Source organism: Numenius arquata, chromosome 1 (assembly GCF_964106895.1).
Source record: "Numenius arquata chromosome 1, bNumArq3.hap1.1, whole genome shotgun sequence".
Classification (NCBI taxonomy): Eukaryota; Metazoa; Chordata; class Aves; order Charadriiformes; family Scolopacidae; genus Numenius; species Numenius arquata.
The window spans coordinates 648,019-666,346 of record NC_133576.1 but is presented as its reverse complement, the minus strand read 5'-3'; the positions used below and the strand labels follow the sequence as shown (position 1 = coordinate 666,346).

Genomic DNA, 18,328 nt, shown 5'->3' with positions numbered 1-18,328 from the left:
TGACTGGTATGATTCATAAGACTAAGATTTCACTTTTTTTGGAGGTCTTTGTTTGTTTTCATTTTGTTAAGGAACCTGAAAAGCAAAGCCAGTGTACTCTTCCCTGGGGTACTACTTGTTCAAGAAAAAAAAAAAAAGAAAAAAGGAAAAAAAACCTTGGCAAGACAAGAAGCATTTATCAGAACAATCAGAAGAACAGTTCAAATACAGAAGATCAGCATGGCTTTTAAATCTTTTAGAAAGTGGACATTTTGCTTTTTTGTCATGCTATACATGCAGACTCAAATTTGGATGGCCCAAACATTGAAACACACCTGTAATTCTACTCCTGTCAGTACTGCACTTGCTGTAACTAAGACTACTTGAGTAATTTAAAGAGCATGCAAACTGCTGATTAAAAAAGAGGAAATATTAACCAGAATGGGTAGGAAAGGATAGAATAATCTTAGCAGCTATTCCCAAGTCTCAACCTGACATATTATATGATTTTGAGCAACACTCTCAAATGTCTAAAGCCATGAAAATCATCAACAAACCCCATATAATACAGTTTTGAGGATACTAAAAAGCAAGAGCCACTTGTTCAAAGATATACATTGAGGGGTTATTTTGCCACAAATGCATTCTGTAAAATAGCAATGATGACATAGACAACTGGGGCAGGGAGCAAACAGCTGAAGGGGAGACCTGAAAGTTAAGGAATGGTAGAAATTCTTTCAAATGAAAGATACTTTGAGAAACAAAAAAATTTATTATTACTGCTAATCTTTGACACATCCATTTGCATTGACAGGGTGGGAGAATGTGTACGGCTTTGACATGACCTGTATTAGGGATGTTGCCATGAAGGAGCCTTTGGTGGACATAGTAGATCCAAAGCAAGTGGTGACCAATGCCTGTTTAATAAAGGTTTGGTAATTCCAAATGTACCTAATTATGAATGTTTACACCTACCTGTAGGATTCTTTGGAGACCTGCTGCTTATGTTTTACTACTATCTTTGTATGGTTCTAAATAGCTGCAGAAGCCATCATCACAGAATGCTATCACACTAAGAAGGAAAATTGTGCAGTTTTAAATTAGTCAGTACTAGTATGTTGCACATGCCCAATACTGTCAACTGAGCTAAGCATGACCATTTATACCTTGATCACTTATGGAATACCCAAAACAAGATGCTCTTTGTGACTCTGTACTCATCCAGCTACTGCTAATAGCAATTTAAGATACTTACAAATTATACATGTGCAAATACTGTATAAATAAGACATGGTATATTTAGATACGAATTTTAATTCATACTACCTTCTTGTAAATAGAGGTTGGAAATTACTGATGGAATGCTGCTGAGGACAAGAGGTAAATTAATTCTGTTTGCAGTAAAAAAGATGGAAGCATCAGGTTTTTAATTGGTCAGCTCTGATGAAATCCAGAGCATGAGATCAGAATTGGCATCTAATTTATCTGTATAACTTCCTAATTCTTGGCCTTATCCAGAATGTTAGTGTGCTCTCACAGCCCCACCATCTGCAGCCAGAGGTTAGCTTGTACTCTCTTCTACATATAAGACAGAATGGTCACTACTCCCCGTTCACAAGACCAGGTTAAGAATCCATAGCCTGCAGGAACACATGAAGCTCTAAAATTTCTTTGATGTGAAGGAATCCTTCTCATGTGGTGCTACTACTCTCATGAATAAGGCTGTCCGCATCAATAGCAGTGGTCAGGTCCATGAATCCAACAGTGTGTTCATTTATCCCAAAGACTCAGTTCTAATTTTTCCCTTTCACTTTTTGCCAGTAACAAACACAGCATTAAGTATTCCCATATGCAAAAAGGAAAGACACACCTTTAGTCTGCAGAACCTTTACTGAAAGCAGCAGAAAGGAACAGAAATAGAAATTCTGTGTGAGTATGTATGCATGCACAGTTCGTCTGCACTGAGGGGAACACAAGATGGCTTTGTCTGAAAACAGCCTGAGCCAGAGCAATTTCAAATCGTAACACACACAAAATAAGCAGTTATTTAGACTACATAAAATATGTTTGGAGACTGAGAGATCAGGTAGCAAAATGGGTTGGCTTCTCTGGAATAAAAAGTTATAAAAGCTGCACACCCTTAAATGAAGTGCAAATCTAATGTTTTCTTCTAAGGTCTTTGAAAATAATTTGCTTTAAGAAGACAGACAAAATTTTTAAACTGTTCCTATTCGGGTTTTATATTTAATTCTACATGGCCTCACATCTTTTCTCCATACACTGAATGGTGCTTTACCATGTAATGGCACCTTGGGAGCAAAATGGGTAATAACTACAACAAGCAGAAACCACTCTCAGTTCCAGAATCTAATCCCTAATCTCACAAATTTATCACTAAAAAAAGATAAAATTGGCAATGAAAGGCTTTTGTTCAAGCTAGCAATATGGAAGCAGGAAAAACTGAGGCTGCATTTCTTTTGTTAATTTAATTTACTTTTGCATGTGGTTTATTTATATGAAGTGCATTTCTTTGATCCTGAAAATATTTGTGAATTCAGAGAATAATATTAGCCTAAGAAAACATTTTAGAATAAACAAAACAATAATGTTTAATTATTCAAATGTTTTATCATTTCAAGATGGCACAGCTTATTCATATGAGATTCACAAAGTGATTTTTAGGGGTGAATTCAACCCAAAGCCAGCTAACTTAAGGTGCCTACCAGATGAGTCTGGGTTTTCTGCACAGTAGTCAGTAGATGGACTAGTCACTAGATGCATTCCTGACAGACCAGCCAGAGCCCTGTGCTTCTGCAGTTATTTCTCAGCAAAAAAAAAAAAAAAGACATCTACCCCTGCGTTCTATGTAACCATGACACTTATCTAGAATACTAGAGAATTGAGTAAAATTTCCTCATTTGTACTCTTCAGGAACTGGAAGTAACCCAAGTCTTGAACCCTTCAAGGAACTCTAGCCACTAAGCCACATGTGCCCTGGGATGGTTGCATGCAGGGAATAGAGCATCTTCTCTGGTGTGGAAGCAGTTCCTCTTTGAATGATCTCTTAAATATATCCATGGGGCATAAGGATTTTCCTGGCAAATAAGAGTCCTTGGTTTAAATTCCAAACCAAATCAGCCAGGGATGGTGGGACCAAAGTATCTTCAAACCACCAGGAAAAATGGACAGGTGTCCTTCTGACAGCCTACTGCTTTCAGTAACATTGACTGAAGAAAAATTAAAAAGTTTGTTTCAAAATCAGTAGAGTTTCTCATTAGAGAAATACAAATGGGTTTGGGTTGACCCAGAACTTTTTCTCCATGTTAAAAAACCTACAATGAGAGAGTGGCAAAAACTCACAAAACCAAACAAGTATGAAAAACATGCCACATGCAGTTTATAATAAAAAATACAGTTGAACTTTCCTGAATATCTTCCCTTGTTTAGCCACAGAGAAAGAACAAATAAAAAGAAATAAATCTACTTTTATGCTCCCATTTGTCCCACACTTTCCAGAAACAGTTTAAAGCTCTTGCAGGTCACACACCACTTTAAGATTACACAGTTTAATGCTACTTAAAGCACAAGCTGCCCTCCCTGCACAAAAAAAAGCCCCTATGCAATGTGCTCATTTATCAGATAACACAGCACAATAGCAGAAAACATTGACCTATATGCTCAAATATCTAGTCCATTGAGAAATTTCCACTGTTTGGAAATATCATGATTCACCTGTATAAAACCTTATTTCATAGGATGTGCAGTATTTTCTGCAAAAAGGTACTTTTGCTCAGAGAGATACAGCCACACGGGGGGTCTGTGAGTCCCATGTTCTTCTCCCATAGTAATCTTGACCCATAAGGTTTAGGACAAGGCATTCCTCATGAGACTTTTCTCTTGCTCCACTGCAATTTCAGTGAACTCCCCAATCACATTCCTTTCTCCCAGCTTGTGAAGTAAAGCAAGAGACACCTATGCCACTCAATTTCCATCTTTCTTTAAATGCTGCTCTTTTTTTCTCATTTTTCTTTACTCTTTACATGAAAATTTCCCTTCCCTTTCCTAAGTGACTTTCCCTGTCACTCTTTCCTTTCGAGCAGTTCTCCTCACAGTCCACAATTTTTCCTTTCAGCATCCTCAGATTTAACTCTGTCTATTCCCATCTTCCCCCCAAAAAAACCCGAAAACCAAACAACACCCTAGTAATTTTCAGGCATTTCCTTCCGTGCGAACAGGAAAAGATGGCAGAAGAGGGGCCCTGGCAGGAGTACTGAGGTCTCTGTTATCTAGAATAGTCATAGCTATGCTTCTTTCCTTGTTATTTCATCTAATAAAAAAACCAACATATGCTGCAAAATCTAGTCAAAACAATCTCAGATACTCTATTCTTCCTTTCACTGCTCCTCTAAACCACCCAGAATTAAATGGTTTTTTTTCTTCTCTCCCCACATTAATACTGTTTGTTTTCTGCATTCTTAAAATAAAATAACAAAATTCTTTTGGAAAAGTGAAATGTGTTTTTGGGGATGACTCTTGCATTCAGTGCTTCCCTCACATCTGAATGCATGTGCGCAACTGACAATATAGCTAATTTCCTGAATGTTTGTTAGAAAAGGGGGATTGACCCTTTCTCCTTTCGCTAGCAATTAATTTTATTTCTCAGCCTTCAGATCAAACTTTTTTCTGAAGCTGGCAATACTGCTTGTACCAATGCCACCTGTCCTCCAGCTTCTACATCAGTTCAGCACCTTTACCTGCTATGATCAGCACTGCCTTCACCATTCCATCCTATGTTGTTCCCTCTTTGTCCAAACCAAGACAGCTGGTGCAACGGGAGAGAGGAAGGAGGGAAAAAATCCAACCCCAAATCTGAAAAAAAATTAACAAGCAAACCAAAAAACCAACCAAAACAAGACATTCACTGAGATTTGAATCTTTAACTGATCTCCATGCTCATGCTCTCCATTTTTTTTAGTATAATTGAGCTGTATTTTGATCAGATCCCTGCTTACTATGCACATTTTGTTGATGTTGTTGGTTTTGAAATCTGAATGAAATCTGGTAAATCATGACTTTTCCACTTATTTCATGCAAACATTTGTCCCCTGTGCTATTAGCTGTAATTAACATTCAATGAGCAGTGACATTTAATATAAGAATATATAGTAGCCAGAGTACAGTTCAAAGAGATCACCAAAACAGGATCTGGCCGGTTTCAAAACTATGTTAATTAATAAAAAACCCCACATTTGTCTCATATCTTGCATAGTAAAAAAAAGCATGTTTCTGTCCTTAAAAAATGATTGCAAAAGTGACCACTATTTTATCCAGAACATATGTTCAGTATTTCTGAAACATTTCCACTAACTTCTCTAAAAAAAAATATTTCCTACTGCTTTTGGTTCCATTTTACCCTGCAGAGCCAACACAGCTCAGAGAGAGGGAGCCAGATCTCTTTTGTGTGCCTCATCATCAGACTTAATTCACAATTTCCCCACAGTGGTACCACTTAAAAGCCACCAAAAATTACAGAAATATGCAGCTATCACCCACCAGTCCAGTCTAGCTTGTCAAAGCATATTTTGCAGGCTGCTATGGAAGTCTGCCAGGAGACTTCAGAAATTCTTATTCCTAGTATGCTTTTTTCTTTTTATCTTTACATGACCGCTTATAAGCACGGTCACTTATAAGCACTAGTAACTCAGGGTGCCATTGCAATGTAGTAAAAATAATTTTCATTATGATTAAGTTATTTTTGAACAATATTGCTAATCAGACAGGCCAAAACTATAGCTCGCTTAAATCAGCTCACCATAAGTTTTCTAAGTCTCAGAAGCACATGATATGTGTTCCACGTAAAGACCTCAGGAACTGAACTATGGCTGCATCGTTTGATGTCCATTTCTGCAGACTTCTCATAGATTATAGAATACAATTGCTGTAAGAGCCCTCTATTGTGTCCTAAAAGAGGCTAAAAGAGCCCTCTAATGGGCATTCTAGACTCTGCTCTCCATTTTTGCTCTGGGAGTCTGAAGTATTGCTGGGGAGGTCAGAGATATTCCTGGCTTATGTTGGTAGAGTAGAGGAAATTTGGATTTCTGCCTACTAAGCTTCTATTTCTCTGTATGCATGAGCAGTTTTGTTGTTAATACTGACTTTCCAAATAGTAGAGAGAAAAATAGTTTGGGGGTATCTGGCTCTTGCCAAATATTCCCTGACAAGGACAATAAGGACACTAAAGCCAGATCCACTTAGGAGGATATCAGAAAGTGCACTGATAGGAAACATTTCCCACAGCATTAGAATACAATTAATACAATTAGTATTCTCCCTATCATAACTATGAGTTTTGGCAACAACCCAGATAAAAGCCATACCTAGTTGGGAAAACCAGATCCATCTAAAAATCTCAGTATAACCATTGAACAGTGAGATTTAAATATTGATGGAAATAAGTAATCTTGGAGACTACATCATTGCTCCTAACTACTGCAATCAAGCCATAGTACAATTTTCATTATTTGCTTCTGTCTAGTTCAAGAGTAAGATCCCTGTGCTTACTATTTGCTATCACTTATCAGGACTAGAAAGCATTATCAGCAAAAAGCAGGCCCCTGTCATGCCTCAAATCTTTTGGCTGCTTGACACACTCAAAGCACATTCCCTTTCCGAGATGCTCAAACAGATCCGAAGTTCATTTTTATTAAAAACCCTACTCTGCCATCTTTCCTCATGCTGACAACCCCTGATGACGAAAGCTCTTAGAACTGGGACCTATTATCTCCATTTCAACATCCATTGTGCCTATATTTGTCAAAACACAATTTGCCTTGATTTCCTCCAGCTCTCGCAGCCCCTCCCTGCCATTCCCAAGGACACATGCTCTTCCGTGAGTAGCCTTTCTTATTACACTGTCAGTCGGGATCATTTGCTGATTTGATATATTCAAATGTACCATTGATTTTTTACAGTGTTAAAGGGCTGTCAGTTCTCTTTGTTGCTGATCATGAAATAAAATGCTTAAGTACCTCACTTGACAGTTACCTTAGATTCCCAGACACCTGCATGTAAATGGACTCTTCTTTCTCCTTAAAACAGGAAGTAGATATTTATACAGTGAAGACTGAAGAATTGGCATTTACTTCTGCATTCTGCCTCCAAATTCAGCGTAATGATTATATTCATGCCTTGGTCACCTATTTTAATATTGAATTTACAAAGTGCCACAAGAAGATGGGATTTTCTACAGGTAATTTGTATTTCTTTTAATTTCATTTATATTGCCAGCAGTATATCAGTGCTGATGGTCAGATGGCACACGAAAGTTTACTGTACCACCAGGTTTGAATTTCAGTGATAAATATTGTCAGTTTGGGGGAGGTGAGCAGGATGGGGAAAGGACAACTGCTCGTAGGAATTCTCCAAAAACAGGCAGCATTTCACAATGGCTACTGAGCTTAGAGGTCAGTGGGAATTACGACCCAGGAGTTTAAGCCCATCATATCTAAATCCTGTGTCAAGTTTCTCAGATTAAACAGGCAATTGTCAGCTCAGAGAGACAGCAGCTCTGCATCCTAATTTCCCCCAAATCCAAAACTCAACTAAAGCTCTTGCTTATCTCAGAGTCTAGAACAAAAACCATCATTTTTTTCGACGATATAACCACACACACACTGCTTATATAGATCAGTTCTAACAACCCAAATGTGAAACACTAACTTACCTTGGTGACCAGATATTTAAAGGAATAACTCCATTCCCTTAGGGCATTGTTTACCAGAGTGAATAAGCTACACAGTGTTGCAAGAAATATAAAAACCTCGTGACTGCTTTAATGACAAGAACAACATATTACAGTTGGTGCTGATTGCAGTTAGCACCATTACACAACTCAAATGGGTGTAAATGGGACCTGATATAAGTTAATTAGATTAGAAATCTCTTTTTTAATACTTCACAGGAGCTCTCAGCACTTTACATGAGATTCAAAGCTCTGTACTTTGTTAAAATATTTATATTTGATTCTAGAAGTATAATCGTATGGATGATGTTATTTTGTACCTCATATTCTTATGTTTTTCAGTAACCGTGTTTCCGTGGTCAGTCTATAAATGTGTTGTATTGCATTTCCCACACCATGATAGGCATCAGTATGTGCTGGGAAACAAAGCATAGCTAGGGAGACATGAACAATCTTTGAGGTACTGCAGTGGTATCCTGAAGGGCTAATATTTCTGACTTTGTGCTGAACAAAATTATCTAAGGTGGAAAACACTTCAGGTTTTAGGCATTTGGTTTTTCCACAGAAGGCTGATTTTTTCAGCAGAAGGCAGCCCACTAATCTTTTCTAAAAGATAATATAGTCAAGCCTCCAGTTTTCTGTAAAAATAGCTTTGCATAAAGGGTGTAGTTACTATGTTGTGATGTTAACTGAAACCTACCTTAGTACATATATTGCCAGGAGTACATGAAAGGCTTCACGTATCATTCAGAATGTGGCTTCATCTGCAAGAGGCTACATCTGGACAAAAGCCTAGGGCAGATACGAGTTTGGCATAGTGTTTTTCTTACAGTTTTTTGCAGAGCCACCTCAACTTGAAAAATGTATGCACAAGGTATTTTGTGCCTACCCGTGACAAAAAAGAGAGAAAAGGAGTCACAATCTCAAATATTTCTGAACTTCTATAAAAAATGGAGTTCACCATCAGTGACTGAAAACCTCGCTTCTCTAAACTCTCTGTAGCTCCCACAGGCTGCTATTTCAGAAGTTCTGAATGCTTACTCATACACTCCCATTTTAGGATCCTTTCAGCTTTGATGACTTGCCCTTTGTCATAATTCTTTCAGCAAGTAGATCCCTGAGCTGCTGGTGGCTCAGCCTTCTTGAAAGCCTGTGTGGAAAGGCTTCCTTTGTCTCCAAATTCTGTCTCCCGTCACTTGGCAAATACTACATTTCTGCCATTGAATGCTTTTCTCGGCTTTACTGACAGTTCTCTGAACATCTTACTTCAGTAACTAACTTCTCTAGCAGGCTGTATGGCCCACCAAATAAAAAAGGTCGGATGTCATTGCATGCAAATGAGAAAGAGCTGCTAGTCAGATATCCATGTAAAGCCAAATTCTTAAGATTATCAAGTCCAAGTTGTTTGTGTGGTTTTGACAAGCACTTCTAAAACTAAAGTTCACTCTGGCCTTCTTTGATGCAAATCAAAGTGGCTCTACAGAGGGCTCTGAACAGGCTGAGTCAACACCACCGTAGGTGGGACTGTTGATCTGCTGGAGGGTAGGAAGTCTCTACAGACGGATCTGGACAGACCGGACTGATGGGCCAAGGCCAATGGGATGAGGTTCAACAAGGCCAAGTTCCGGCACTTACATCACAACATCCCCCAGGCAGCGCTACAGGCTGGGGGCAGAGCGGCTGGAGCTGCCTGGCAGAAAGGGACATGGGGGTGTTGGTTGACTGTGGGCTGAACATGAGCCAGCAGTGTGCCCAGGTGGCCAAGGCCAACAGCATCCTGGCCTGTATCAGGAATAGTGTGGTGAGTAGGACTAGGGAAGTGATCATACCCCTGCACTCAGCACTGGTGAGGCCCCACCTCAAATAATGTGTTCAGTTTTGGGCCCCTCACTACAAGGAAGACATTGAAGTGCTGGAGTGAGTCCAGAGAAGGGCAACAAACCTGGTGAGGGGTCTAGAGAACAAGTCTTATGAGGAGTGTAAGTGGGGTTGTTTAGCCTGAATAAAAGGAGGCTGAGGGAAGACTTTATTGCTCTGTGCAACTACCTGAAAGGAGGTTGTAGCGAGGTAAGGGGTTGGTCTCTTCTCCCAAGTAACAAGTGATGGGAGAAGAAGAAATGGCTTCAAGTTATGGCAGGGAAGGTTTAGGATGGTTATTAGGAAAAATTTCTTCACTTAAAGGATTATCAAACATTGGAACAGGTTGCCCAGGGAAGTGGTGGAATCACCATACCTGGAGGTATTTAAAAGACCATGGTGCTTAGGGACATGGTTTAGTTGTGGTTTTGTCAGAGTTAAGTTGATGGTTGGACTCAATGATCTTAAAGGTCCCTTCCAACCTAGATGATTCTATGATTCTAAATGATGCTACAGCCATATCACCAATTGTAGCAGATAATAGGGACCACTCAAGCCTGGGGAACTAATTGATTGTGACTCCTCTGCATGATACTTGGTCCAGGGTTTCCTCTGGGTCCCATGTGATGACCCTCTGACTGCACTAAGAGAAGTACTATTTATGTGGAGGGGTTAACCACTATTCAAAGTACTTGAAGTAATGGGAGAAGTGCCTTGCAGCCATTAGAGAAGTAGTTTTTTTATACCATGAAACTTGTAGTATATGAGTTGTGCCTCAAGGTATGCCATCAGGACTACAGAACCTTAAACAAGTCCATAGGACCAGCCAGGAGGCATCCAAGCATGCTGAGGGTGCTGGTCAATGTCATTGGAAGGCTGCCCTCTAATATCATTAAAAGGTCATGGTGATGGGGGAAGGGAGGGTGAGGATAAGGCAGCTATCACACCCATCTTCAAGAAGTGCAGTAAGCAGTATGCATTGACTATGACTACAGGCCAGTCAACCTCACCTCAGTTCCTGGGAAAGCTATGACACAAATCCATCTGAAACAATTTCCAGCTATATGAAGGACAAGGTGATTGAGAGCAGCTAGTGTGGATTTACTGAAGGCAATTATACCTGACCAGCCTGATTGCCTTATTGCCTTCTAGAAGACCAGCTGTGTGGATGAGGGAAGTGGCTGTTGTATACCTTGACTTTAGCAAGGCCTTTTATAGAACCTTGTATAGCATCCTTACAGCTATATTGGTAAGATACAGACTGGATAAGTGAACAATAACATGGGTGAAAAATTGGCTCACAATGTGTCAAACAGCAAAGCCAAACCAGAGACCAGTTATTAGTAGCATCCAACAGGTGACCAACATTGAGTTTAGTGCTGTTCCACATCTTCGTTAACAATGTGGACCATGGGATCTAGAGCGCACTTTGTTAATGATCAGTGCAAATTTGTTAATGATCCCAAACTGGGAGGAGCATAGGCTGGAGAGAAAGGGCTGCTGTTCAGAGAGACCTACACAGGTTCAAAATGGGCTGATTAGAACCTTATAAAGCTCAGCAAAGCCAAATGGAAAGTCCTGCAGCTGGAACCAAACAACTCTATGCTATTGCTTGGGCCAACTGGGTAGAAATCAGTTTTGTTAGAAAAGTTAGAAAAGTGCTGGTGAGCAACAAACTGAACATGAGTCAGAAGTATACCTTTGCAGCAAATCTGGCTAATCATCCTGACGTGCATTAGCATGAGTGTAGACAGGAGGGTGAGTGAGGCAAGTGGCTCTCTATCTCCATTCAGCACATTATGGTAAGCGTGGAACAAGTTACCCCATAAAAAGGTCATTTGGCCTTCTGTAACTGTCTAGAAGACTGGTCTGGATTCTCAGCTTGTGTCTGTTGGCAAAGCTCTACTGAATTCAGTAAAACATCCAAGTTTGTAGGACATTAGCAAGTGATACTTCATTGACATGCCTTTTTTTTTTAATTATGAAGAAAGGAAGTGTATGATTTGGAGTGGACTTGAAGACCTGTGCCTACATTCCACACGCATACATCTTGTTCATGGAGCACAAATTTCCAGATATGTCAGGCTTTTCTAAGGAGGATAGCTTTGCGTAAGGGCATGTGCACATGTACATCTGTGTGTACAAGATAGCAGTTATGATTTAAAATATAAGTTCAATTTAGTTTTGGTCTAACATGTTTTCAGTTAGAAATTTTAAAGAGACACATCCAAAGGGAAAACAGAGTCCGGATCTGAACTGCTGAAAGAAGCTCTCTCCATTTAGCAATTGAGATTAACAGTCATTAAAACTGTCAAAACACATAGTCAGAAATTAACTGGTAAAATACTTTTTTTCTGGAAGATTTTTTTTTTTTGCCAACACAGTTTCTAACAAAAGTTTGTTTATATCAGTCTTCTGATTCTAGAATTTTGGGGAAAAAAAAGAGCTGTTAAAAATTCCTGTCCTGACAGTTTTAAAAAAGCTTCATTATTTCCACAGTCACAAACAATTTCTAAAGCCAAATATTTTTTTTGAAACATTAGTGTTCAAATGAGATAATTTTTTATTAAACAGTGTTAAGATATTATTAGCATGATTCAACACAGTGGGCCTATGTCTGCCTCAAAAAAGTGATTGGGGAAAACAAATGGAAGAAAAATAAATTTATCAGAGCTTTTTTGCCACATCAGGAAGTCTCTGAAATTGTACAGCTATTCTTGGGTTTCTAGACGCTCTTAACTGCAAGAATGCTAGGACCAATGCAAGTTCATTGCGCACTGCTTAAGATTTGAATTTAAATCAGAAATAAAAACAAATAAGTGAAATAAACACCTGAAATAGCAGAAGGTCATCAAAGTGATTCTGCTAAGCAAGACTAGAAACTAATTTAGACCGGTATTCATCTCTGGCAAATTGCCCATAGCATATGCCTTTAAAAAGTCCAAAACCAGGTCAAGGTGCAAGTGCCCTTTCCCCAGTTGTATCCTTCTGGAAACTATAAAATCTGCTGTTCCAGGATCATGAGTCGTTTTCATATGTGTCCTTGTAGTTAATAGTTTTTTATGAACCTTTCTTTCATGGTTTTGTGTAATTGTTTTTGAACTACTTTAGACTTCTCACTTTTAAAGCATTTAGTGGTAAAGATTTCCCCAATTTGAATGTATGTCGGTTGAAAGGAAAGCATCATAAAAGTGCCTGTCGTGCCCAGAAGCCCCCTTTGTGGAATCCTTCTTGCTTGGTATGATTCACATCTGACATATTCCAGTAAAAATCAGAAGATAACTCACTGACAGTCAATAGAATTGTTTTGTTGTAAAGCATATTTGCTAGTATAGCATATGAGTTAAAGCATTTTATGAGAAGAAAGGCTATTTTCAATTGTTCCCACGTCTTAGTTTGGTTTGTAAGAAAATGATGAGATTTCTGTAAATAATACCCATATATATTTTTTAGCACCTGATGCTCCCTATACTCACTGGAAGCAAACTGTCTTCTACTTAGAGGACTATTTAACCGTGAGACGAGGAGAAGAAATCTATGGGACTATATCCATGAAACCAAATGCAAAAAATGTGGTGAGTCAGCATCACTGATTCTAACTGCAACTCTATTGATCACAAACTATAATCAGCAGTAAATAAAATGCATACAAATCAAACAATGGGCATGCTAAAGGCTCTAAATTAATATTTTTAGTAACAGCTCTAGTCACAGCTTCACCAAAGCTGGTGACAGCAATGATAATGCAGTGCTCATGTTACAGAACTCAGCCTGCAAACAAGCTAGCATGGGAAGGAAGAAATGATTCAAGTACATCACCAAGTCAGCTGCCCTCTGCAATCAGCTTGGTTCAAATTTTGTGACACAAGCAGGCAAGGGTCTCTTCATACTGTCACTAAAATCAGTGGTAAGATCCCTTCTGCGAACACAGGATGATCAAGAGGAAGCTCCATATCTAGAATCATAGAATAGAATCATAGAATGGCTAGAGTTGGAAAGGACCTTAAAGATCATCTAGTTCCAACCCCCCTGCCATGGGCAGGGACACCTCCCACTAGAGCAGGTTGCTCAAAGCCCCATCCAGCCTGGCCTTGAACACTTCCAGGGATGGGGCATCCACAACTTCCCTGGGCAACCTGTTCCAGTGCTTCACCACCCTCACTGTAAAGAATTTCTTCCTTATATCTAATCTAAATCTCTTCTCTTCCAATTTAAAACCATTGCTCCTTGTCCTGTCACCACTCTTCCTGACAAAGAGTCCCTCTTCAGCTCTTCTGTAGGCTCCCTTCAGGTATTGATAGGCTGTTATAATATCAATATTATCTAGAGTAAGATTTCCCACTGAGGGCCCAAGAACTCTTCTTTAGGAAATCACGTAACAGATTTCAGCTGAATGTCTATACGAACTCACTGATCAAAAGTACTTGAACTCACTAATCAAGGGATATGGTTCTTTAGAAATTGTGGCTTTCCACAGAAAATACAGATGTTTTATTTAAGACTAAAGTATGACGGATAGATATCACGCTATCATGACTGGTGAAAACTTCCTCAATTTCTCTGCTATGGGCTGAATCCCTCACCATGTCAGTTATTCAGTGCTTCTTTTAACTTGTAAGGAGACTATGAGACATGGTCTGATGGACAACCCATGCCTGTGTAGAAGAGCAAAAAACATGAGAAGTGTGGCTTCTGCGAGAAACAGTGGCACCATTTTCTGCCAAAAACCTTGAGAAGAATCTCTTCATTTTCTATTACACCATACAGCCATTAAAATAACCTGGTTATAATCCAGGTTATAATCCATGCAGTTGTAATTATTGAAATATTGCAGCAAATATTTAACATTTCATTGCCTTCCTTTTTTTTTGCATTACTTTTCCTTTTTTGTACCAAATATAGATTGAATATGGTTTTCATAGTAGTGTTGATACAGGGGAAGAAACAAATACAAAATAAACTTGGCATTAAAACAAACACATTCACTCTTGAAGCTACCACTTGCTGTGAAAGTAGAGGAAAATAGTCTGTTTGCCACCTTTATGATGTCCTTGTGGGACTGGAACATTTTCTTTGGGGCTGAATGTATCAATTTTCTTTTGAGGGAAAAATGAATAAAATATTTCAAATTTATTTGCACAGCAGTAAGCACCTGAATGCAGATTTAGGTGCTAAAATTACTGTGTTCTTGATAGTTATGATGAGACAGAGACACCACCTTGGTTCAAAAGGATTTGATAGTGCTTTGTTCTTCTCAAAGCTCTACAAGCTTTCAAAACCTTGTAGAGACAGCTTCGTTTTGTAGGGCTATGTAGTGCCTCCTTCCAAAAAACATGTCATTAGAAGACAAAAATTGACTGAGAGCTTCTCTACAATGGGAAGTTTACTAGATCTCTTCTGGAAGAACTCCTCGTGTGAAAGCCTTTTAACCTAGATTAAGAGCATCTCAATGGGAGAGACCCTTAAAAAATTGTTATAGAATACGCACGATAGCACAGCATTTCACAGAATGCTTCCTACTTGTAATCAGGACACTAAATCAACCTTAAGAAGAACATACAAATATGCCCTAGACACAGATTGTATGGTGAATGCTATTACACGTCCTATATCCTGCTTTTCCAGTGTTAGTAACATTTAAAAACAAAAGAAGTCAGAAAACACAGTGGGTATTTCTTGAATCTGCAGTTCTTTTCAACCCAAGCAATGATAACTGAATTCATAAACTAAACTTATGGTCTCACTTACGTGTTACATTTAAATCTTTTTACAGCGTGACCTGGATTTCACAGTAGACTTGGATTTTAAAGGACAGCTATGTGAAATGTCAGTATCTAATGACTACAAAATGCGCTAGCAGGAAGCCCTTCAGAGAGATGAAAAGGAGAACTTTATCAAGTCCTGAACTGCTGAACTTCAAGCTAGGAACAACTGTTCACAAGATTATTATATTAAATACTAGAATGCTTACTCTGATGGAAAGTGGTAATCTGATCCTTCTTGCAGATAATACAAGGGGGCTGATATCCCACTGTGAATGTACAGTATACAGAACTGTAGCTTTTGTCAAACATATAGGAAAAATAAGCAACAGTCTTGAGTGTTCTGGTTAACTTTAGGATGGCAGAAGATGCATATACAAATTGTACTACTTACTGTGAATTTCTGGTTCTTCCAAGCTTTGCATGTTAAAGATGATTAGGGCAGTTTTCTCACTATGAAAGACCACTACAGCACATTACTGTGATAGTATTACTGGACTTATACTCAATATAAATGAATATATATATTGTATATGAGGGAAAAAAAGTCATTTCATACTAGGAATTTGTTTTGTGATTATTTAATTCTCATTATGCTGTTATGGAAAGATAGTGATGGCACTACTCTAGGCAGTGATATATTTCATTAACTGTCCAAAGTGTAGCTTTGGTAAATATTCCATGCAAAGTGTAGATAAGAGCTGGGCATTTACAGAAAGTTCGACAACTATCTTTTGAATGTCCTCTGGAAAATGTGGACCATTAGTTTTAAAATTCACCTTCACAACTGGATGTCTGTTAGAGCTTTAAAAAACATTAGCTTTTTATCCTTGAAAATATTCTGTGGTGAATTTTTATAGCTGGATTTTGCATGAGACCTTCTGAAATCCGACACCTAGTATGTAAATGTGATGAATGCAAAGTCTCTGAAATGGTGGGTAATTCATGTTTCTTGGCCTTGCCATATTTCAGTTCTTTGCAAGATTCTTAATACAAAATAATTTTCAAAAAATAGGAATTAGTGTTTCCTTTTGGTGATGTTTTAGATAGATAGGTTTTAAATTGCAAATACTATTCTCAAGAGTACAGTGATTTGCAGGCACAAGCTAATGTCTTTAAAAAAAATGTCTATGGCTTCTGATATTACTACAATGTCTGTAGCTTCTCTTATTCTTACTTCCTCTTAAACCCCTTGTTTTTCTTACAATATCTCCTGCATATAGTTAAAATATTAACTGCTTTAAATTCTTCATACATATGTATCAAGTCTTTTTACTATATGAACGTTTACCATTTAATCACATGTAATTCATCAAAAACTACATCCTATCTACCTACCTATCTATCTATCGATGGTCCTATCTACCCATTTTCCAGTCTGACTAGCGTTCGGCACTAAATCATGTCGCATCATGTATTGGATGAAATCGGCTAGTTTTTTGCCTAAAAATCTTTTTAATTACCTGCAAATAAAGCATACTTGAAGATGTGTTTTGCCAGTATTTGTCAACTTTTCACTTTCTAGAAACCTATTTCTATTATTTTTCCCTTCACAAACAATGTATAGCGCCTCCGTTTTCTTATGGTCTAGGAAGTGTATCACATGGTGTCTTTGTAGAATGAAATTAAACCGTAATTCAGCAGTAAAAGATACTGTTTGCAGTGTAGTTCGTCACTGTTGTTTCAAAGCACTTTTATTTTCCTGGAATGAGGATGAACAACTTGCCTCACAAAATGACTAGAATTTTATCTGTCAAATATTGCTGTCATTCTACTAACACTTCTCTGATTCTAGGACTTTAAGGCACGGGATGCTACCAGATTTTTTCTCAGTCCCCTTCATCTATACAGATACTCAATGTTTTCATCTGTTCCTTTTCCAGTAATCACTGAGCTGACTGTAACTGAAAGAAGAAAGACTCTTGCTCTTTTTGTCTAACTTACACTTTGTTGGCACTTGAAACTATCCACTTCTCTTGCCCATTGGATGAATCTTTAATATCTTTAATACTAAAAGAATAATAAAGAAAGGGGGAGGGAAACCCACCTTGTTTGAAAAAAAAAGTCACAAAAAAAAAAAAGAAAAAAATGCAAATTGGGTTTGCCTGCCTTTACTAAGAACGTGTCATTTTTGCCTGACAAAAAGCAGCAAGAAAACTTAATGAACAGATCAGCTCATTAGCCAGTTTGAGAGGTGTGAAGTACGGCTGTGTGCTGCCCTTTCTGCTTCATCTTTCACCTAATGACAGAGAAATGTAGGTCTTCTTACTACAAGTGTCCATTCACTTCAGTGTCGCAAGATGAAGCCCTTCCTGATATTGTTAATAGCACAGTGCTGGGGTGATGACCAGGCTTTGGTCGCATTCAGCTGCAGGAAAATAGCTCATGCTTTTTTTCACATCAAAAGCCTATCACATTTCTCTATCACAGAAAGAACTGAGAACACCAACTGCAATGCTGAGTATCTTCAAATCACAGTGACCAAAAAGAAAATTCAGGCTTCCAAGGCCGTTATAGATGTATCCTACCACTGAGGTTTGGAAAGCCTCACTGAGTTCAGCGTACACAGGATCTGTTATGTCAGCATTAGTGAAACAGATACGCAAAGATCTTGCAGGCCAGGTGCAGTCAACGGAGAGGTTTTCCTCGGATATCCCTCAAGTCTGGGTAACTGCCACGGAGTCTGAGCCTAATCTCAAGGCCTGAATAAGAGGGTCTGTCGTGGCTTCCAGGGTTGAACCCGAGCCACTGATTTTCAAAGCTTTGCATTAAAATACTAATGACAAAATGACCATTGATGTCTGAAACAGACATGTTTAAAGCTTGCCTTTTCCTTCCCGCCGACAGGAAAAGAACATCCTGAGCTGAGGGCAGAGCGTAAGAAAGAAACTGAAATACAGTATGTACATAAAAGATTGTCCCTGATGAGAAACAACTGGAGAAAAGAGGTCAATTCTAACCTGACTTTAATCTTAAAGCAAAACTATTG

The 18,328-nt window shown here is 38.5% G+C and overlaps 1 protein-coding gene across 1 annotated transcript in view; it reads left to right on the top strand.

Annotated features, from left to right (window-relative positions):
- PRMT8 (protein arginine methyltransferase 8) overlaps nucleotides 1-17,000 on the top strand; it is a 66,985-nt gene extending 49,985 nt beyond the window's left edge. The window contains exons 7-10 of the mRNA XM_074145445.1: nucleotides 794-909; nucleotides 7,078-7,228; nucleotides 13,031-13,152; nucleotides 15,351-17,000. Of these exons, the coding sequence (XP_074001546.1) occupies nucleotides 794-909; nucleotides 7,078-7,228; nucleotides 13,031-13,152; nucleotides 15,351-15,434 (473 nt within the window). The 3' untranslated portion in view covers nucleotides 15,435-17,000. The remainder of the gene's footprint in view (nucleotides 1-793; nucleotides 910-7,077; nucleotides 7,229-13,030; nucleotides 13,153-15,350) is intronic.
- The last annotated feature ends 1,328 nt before the right edge of the window (nucleotides 17,001-18,328 follow it).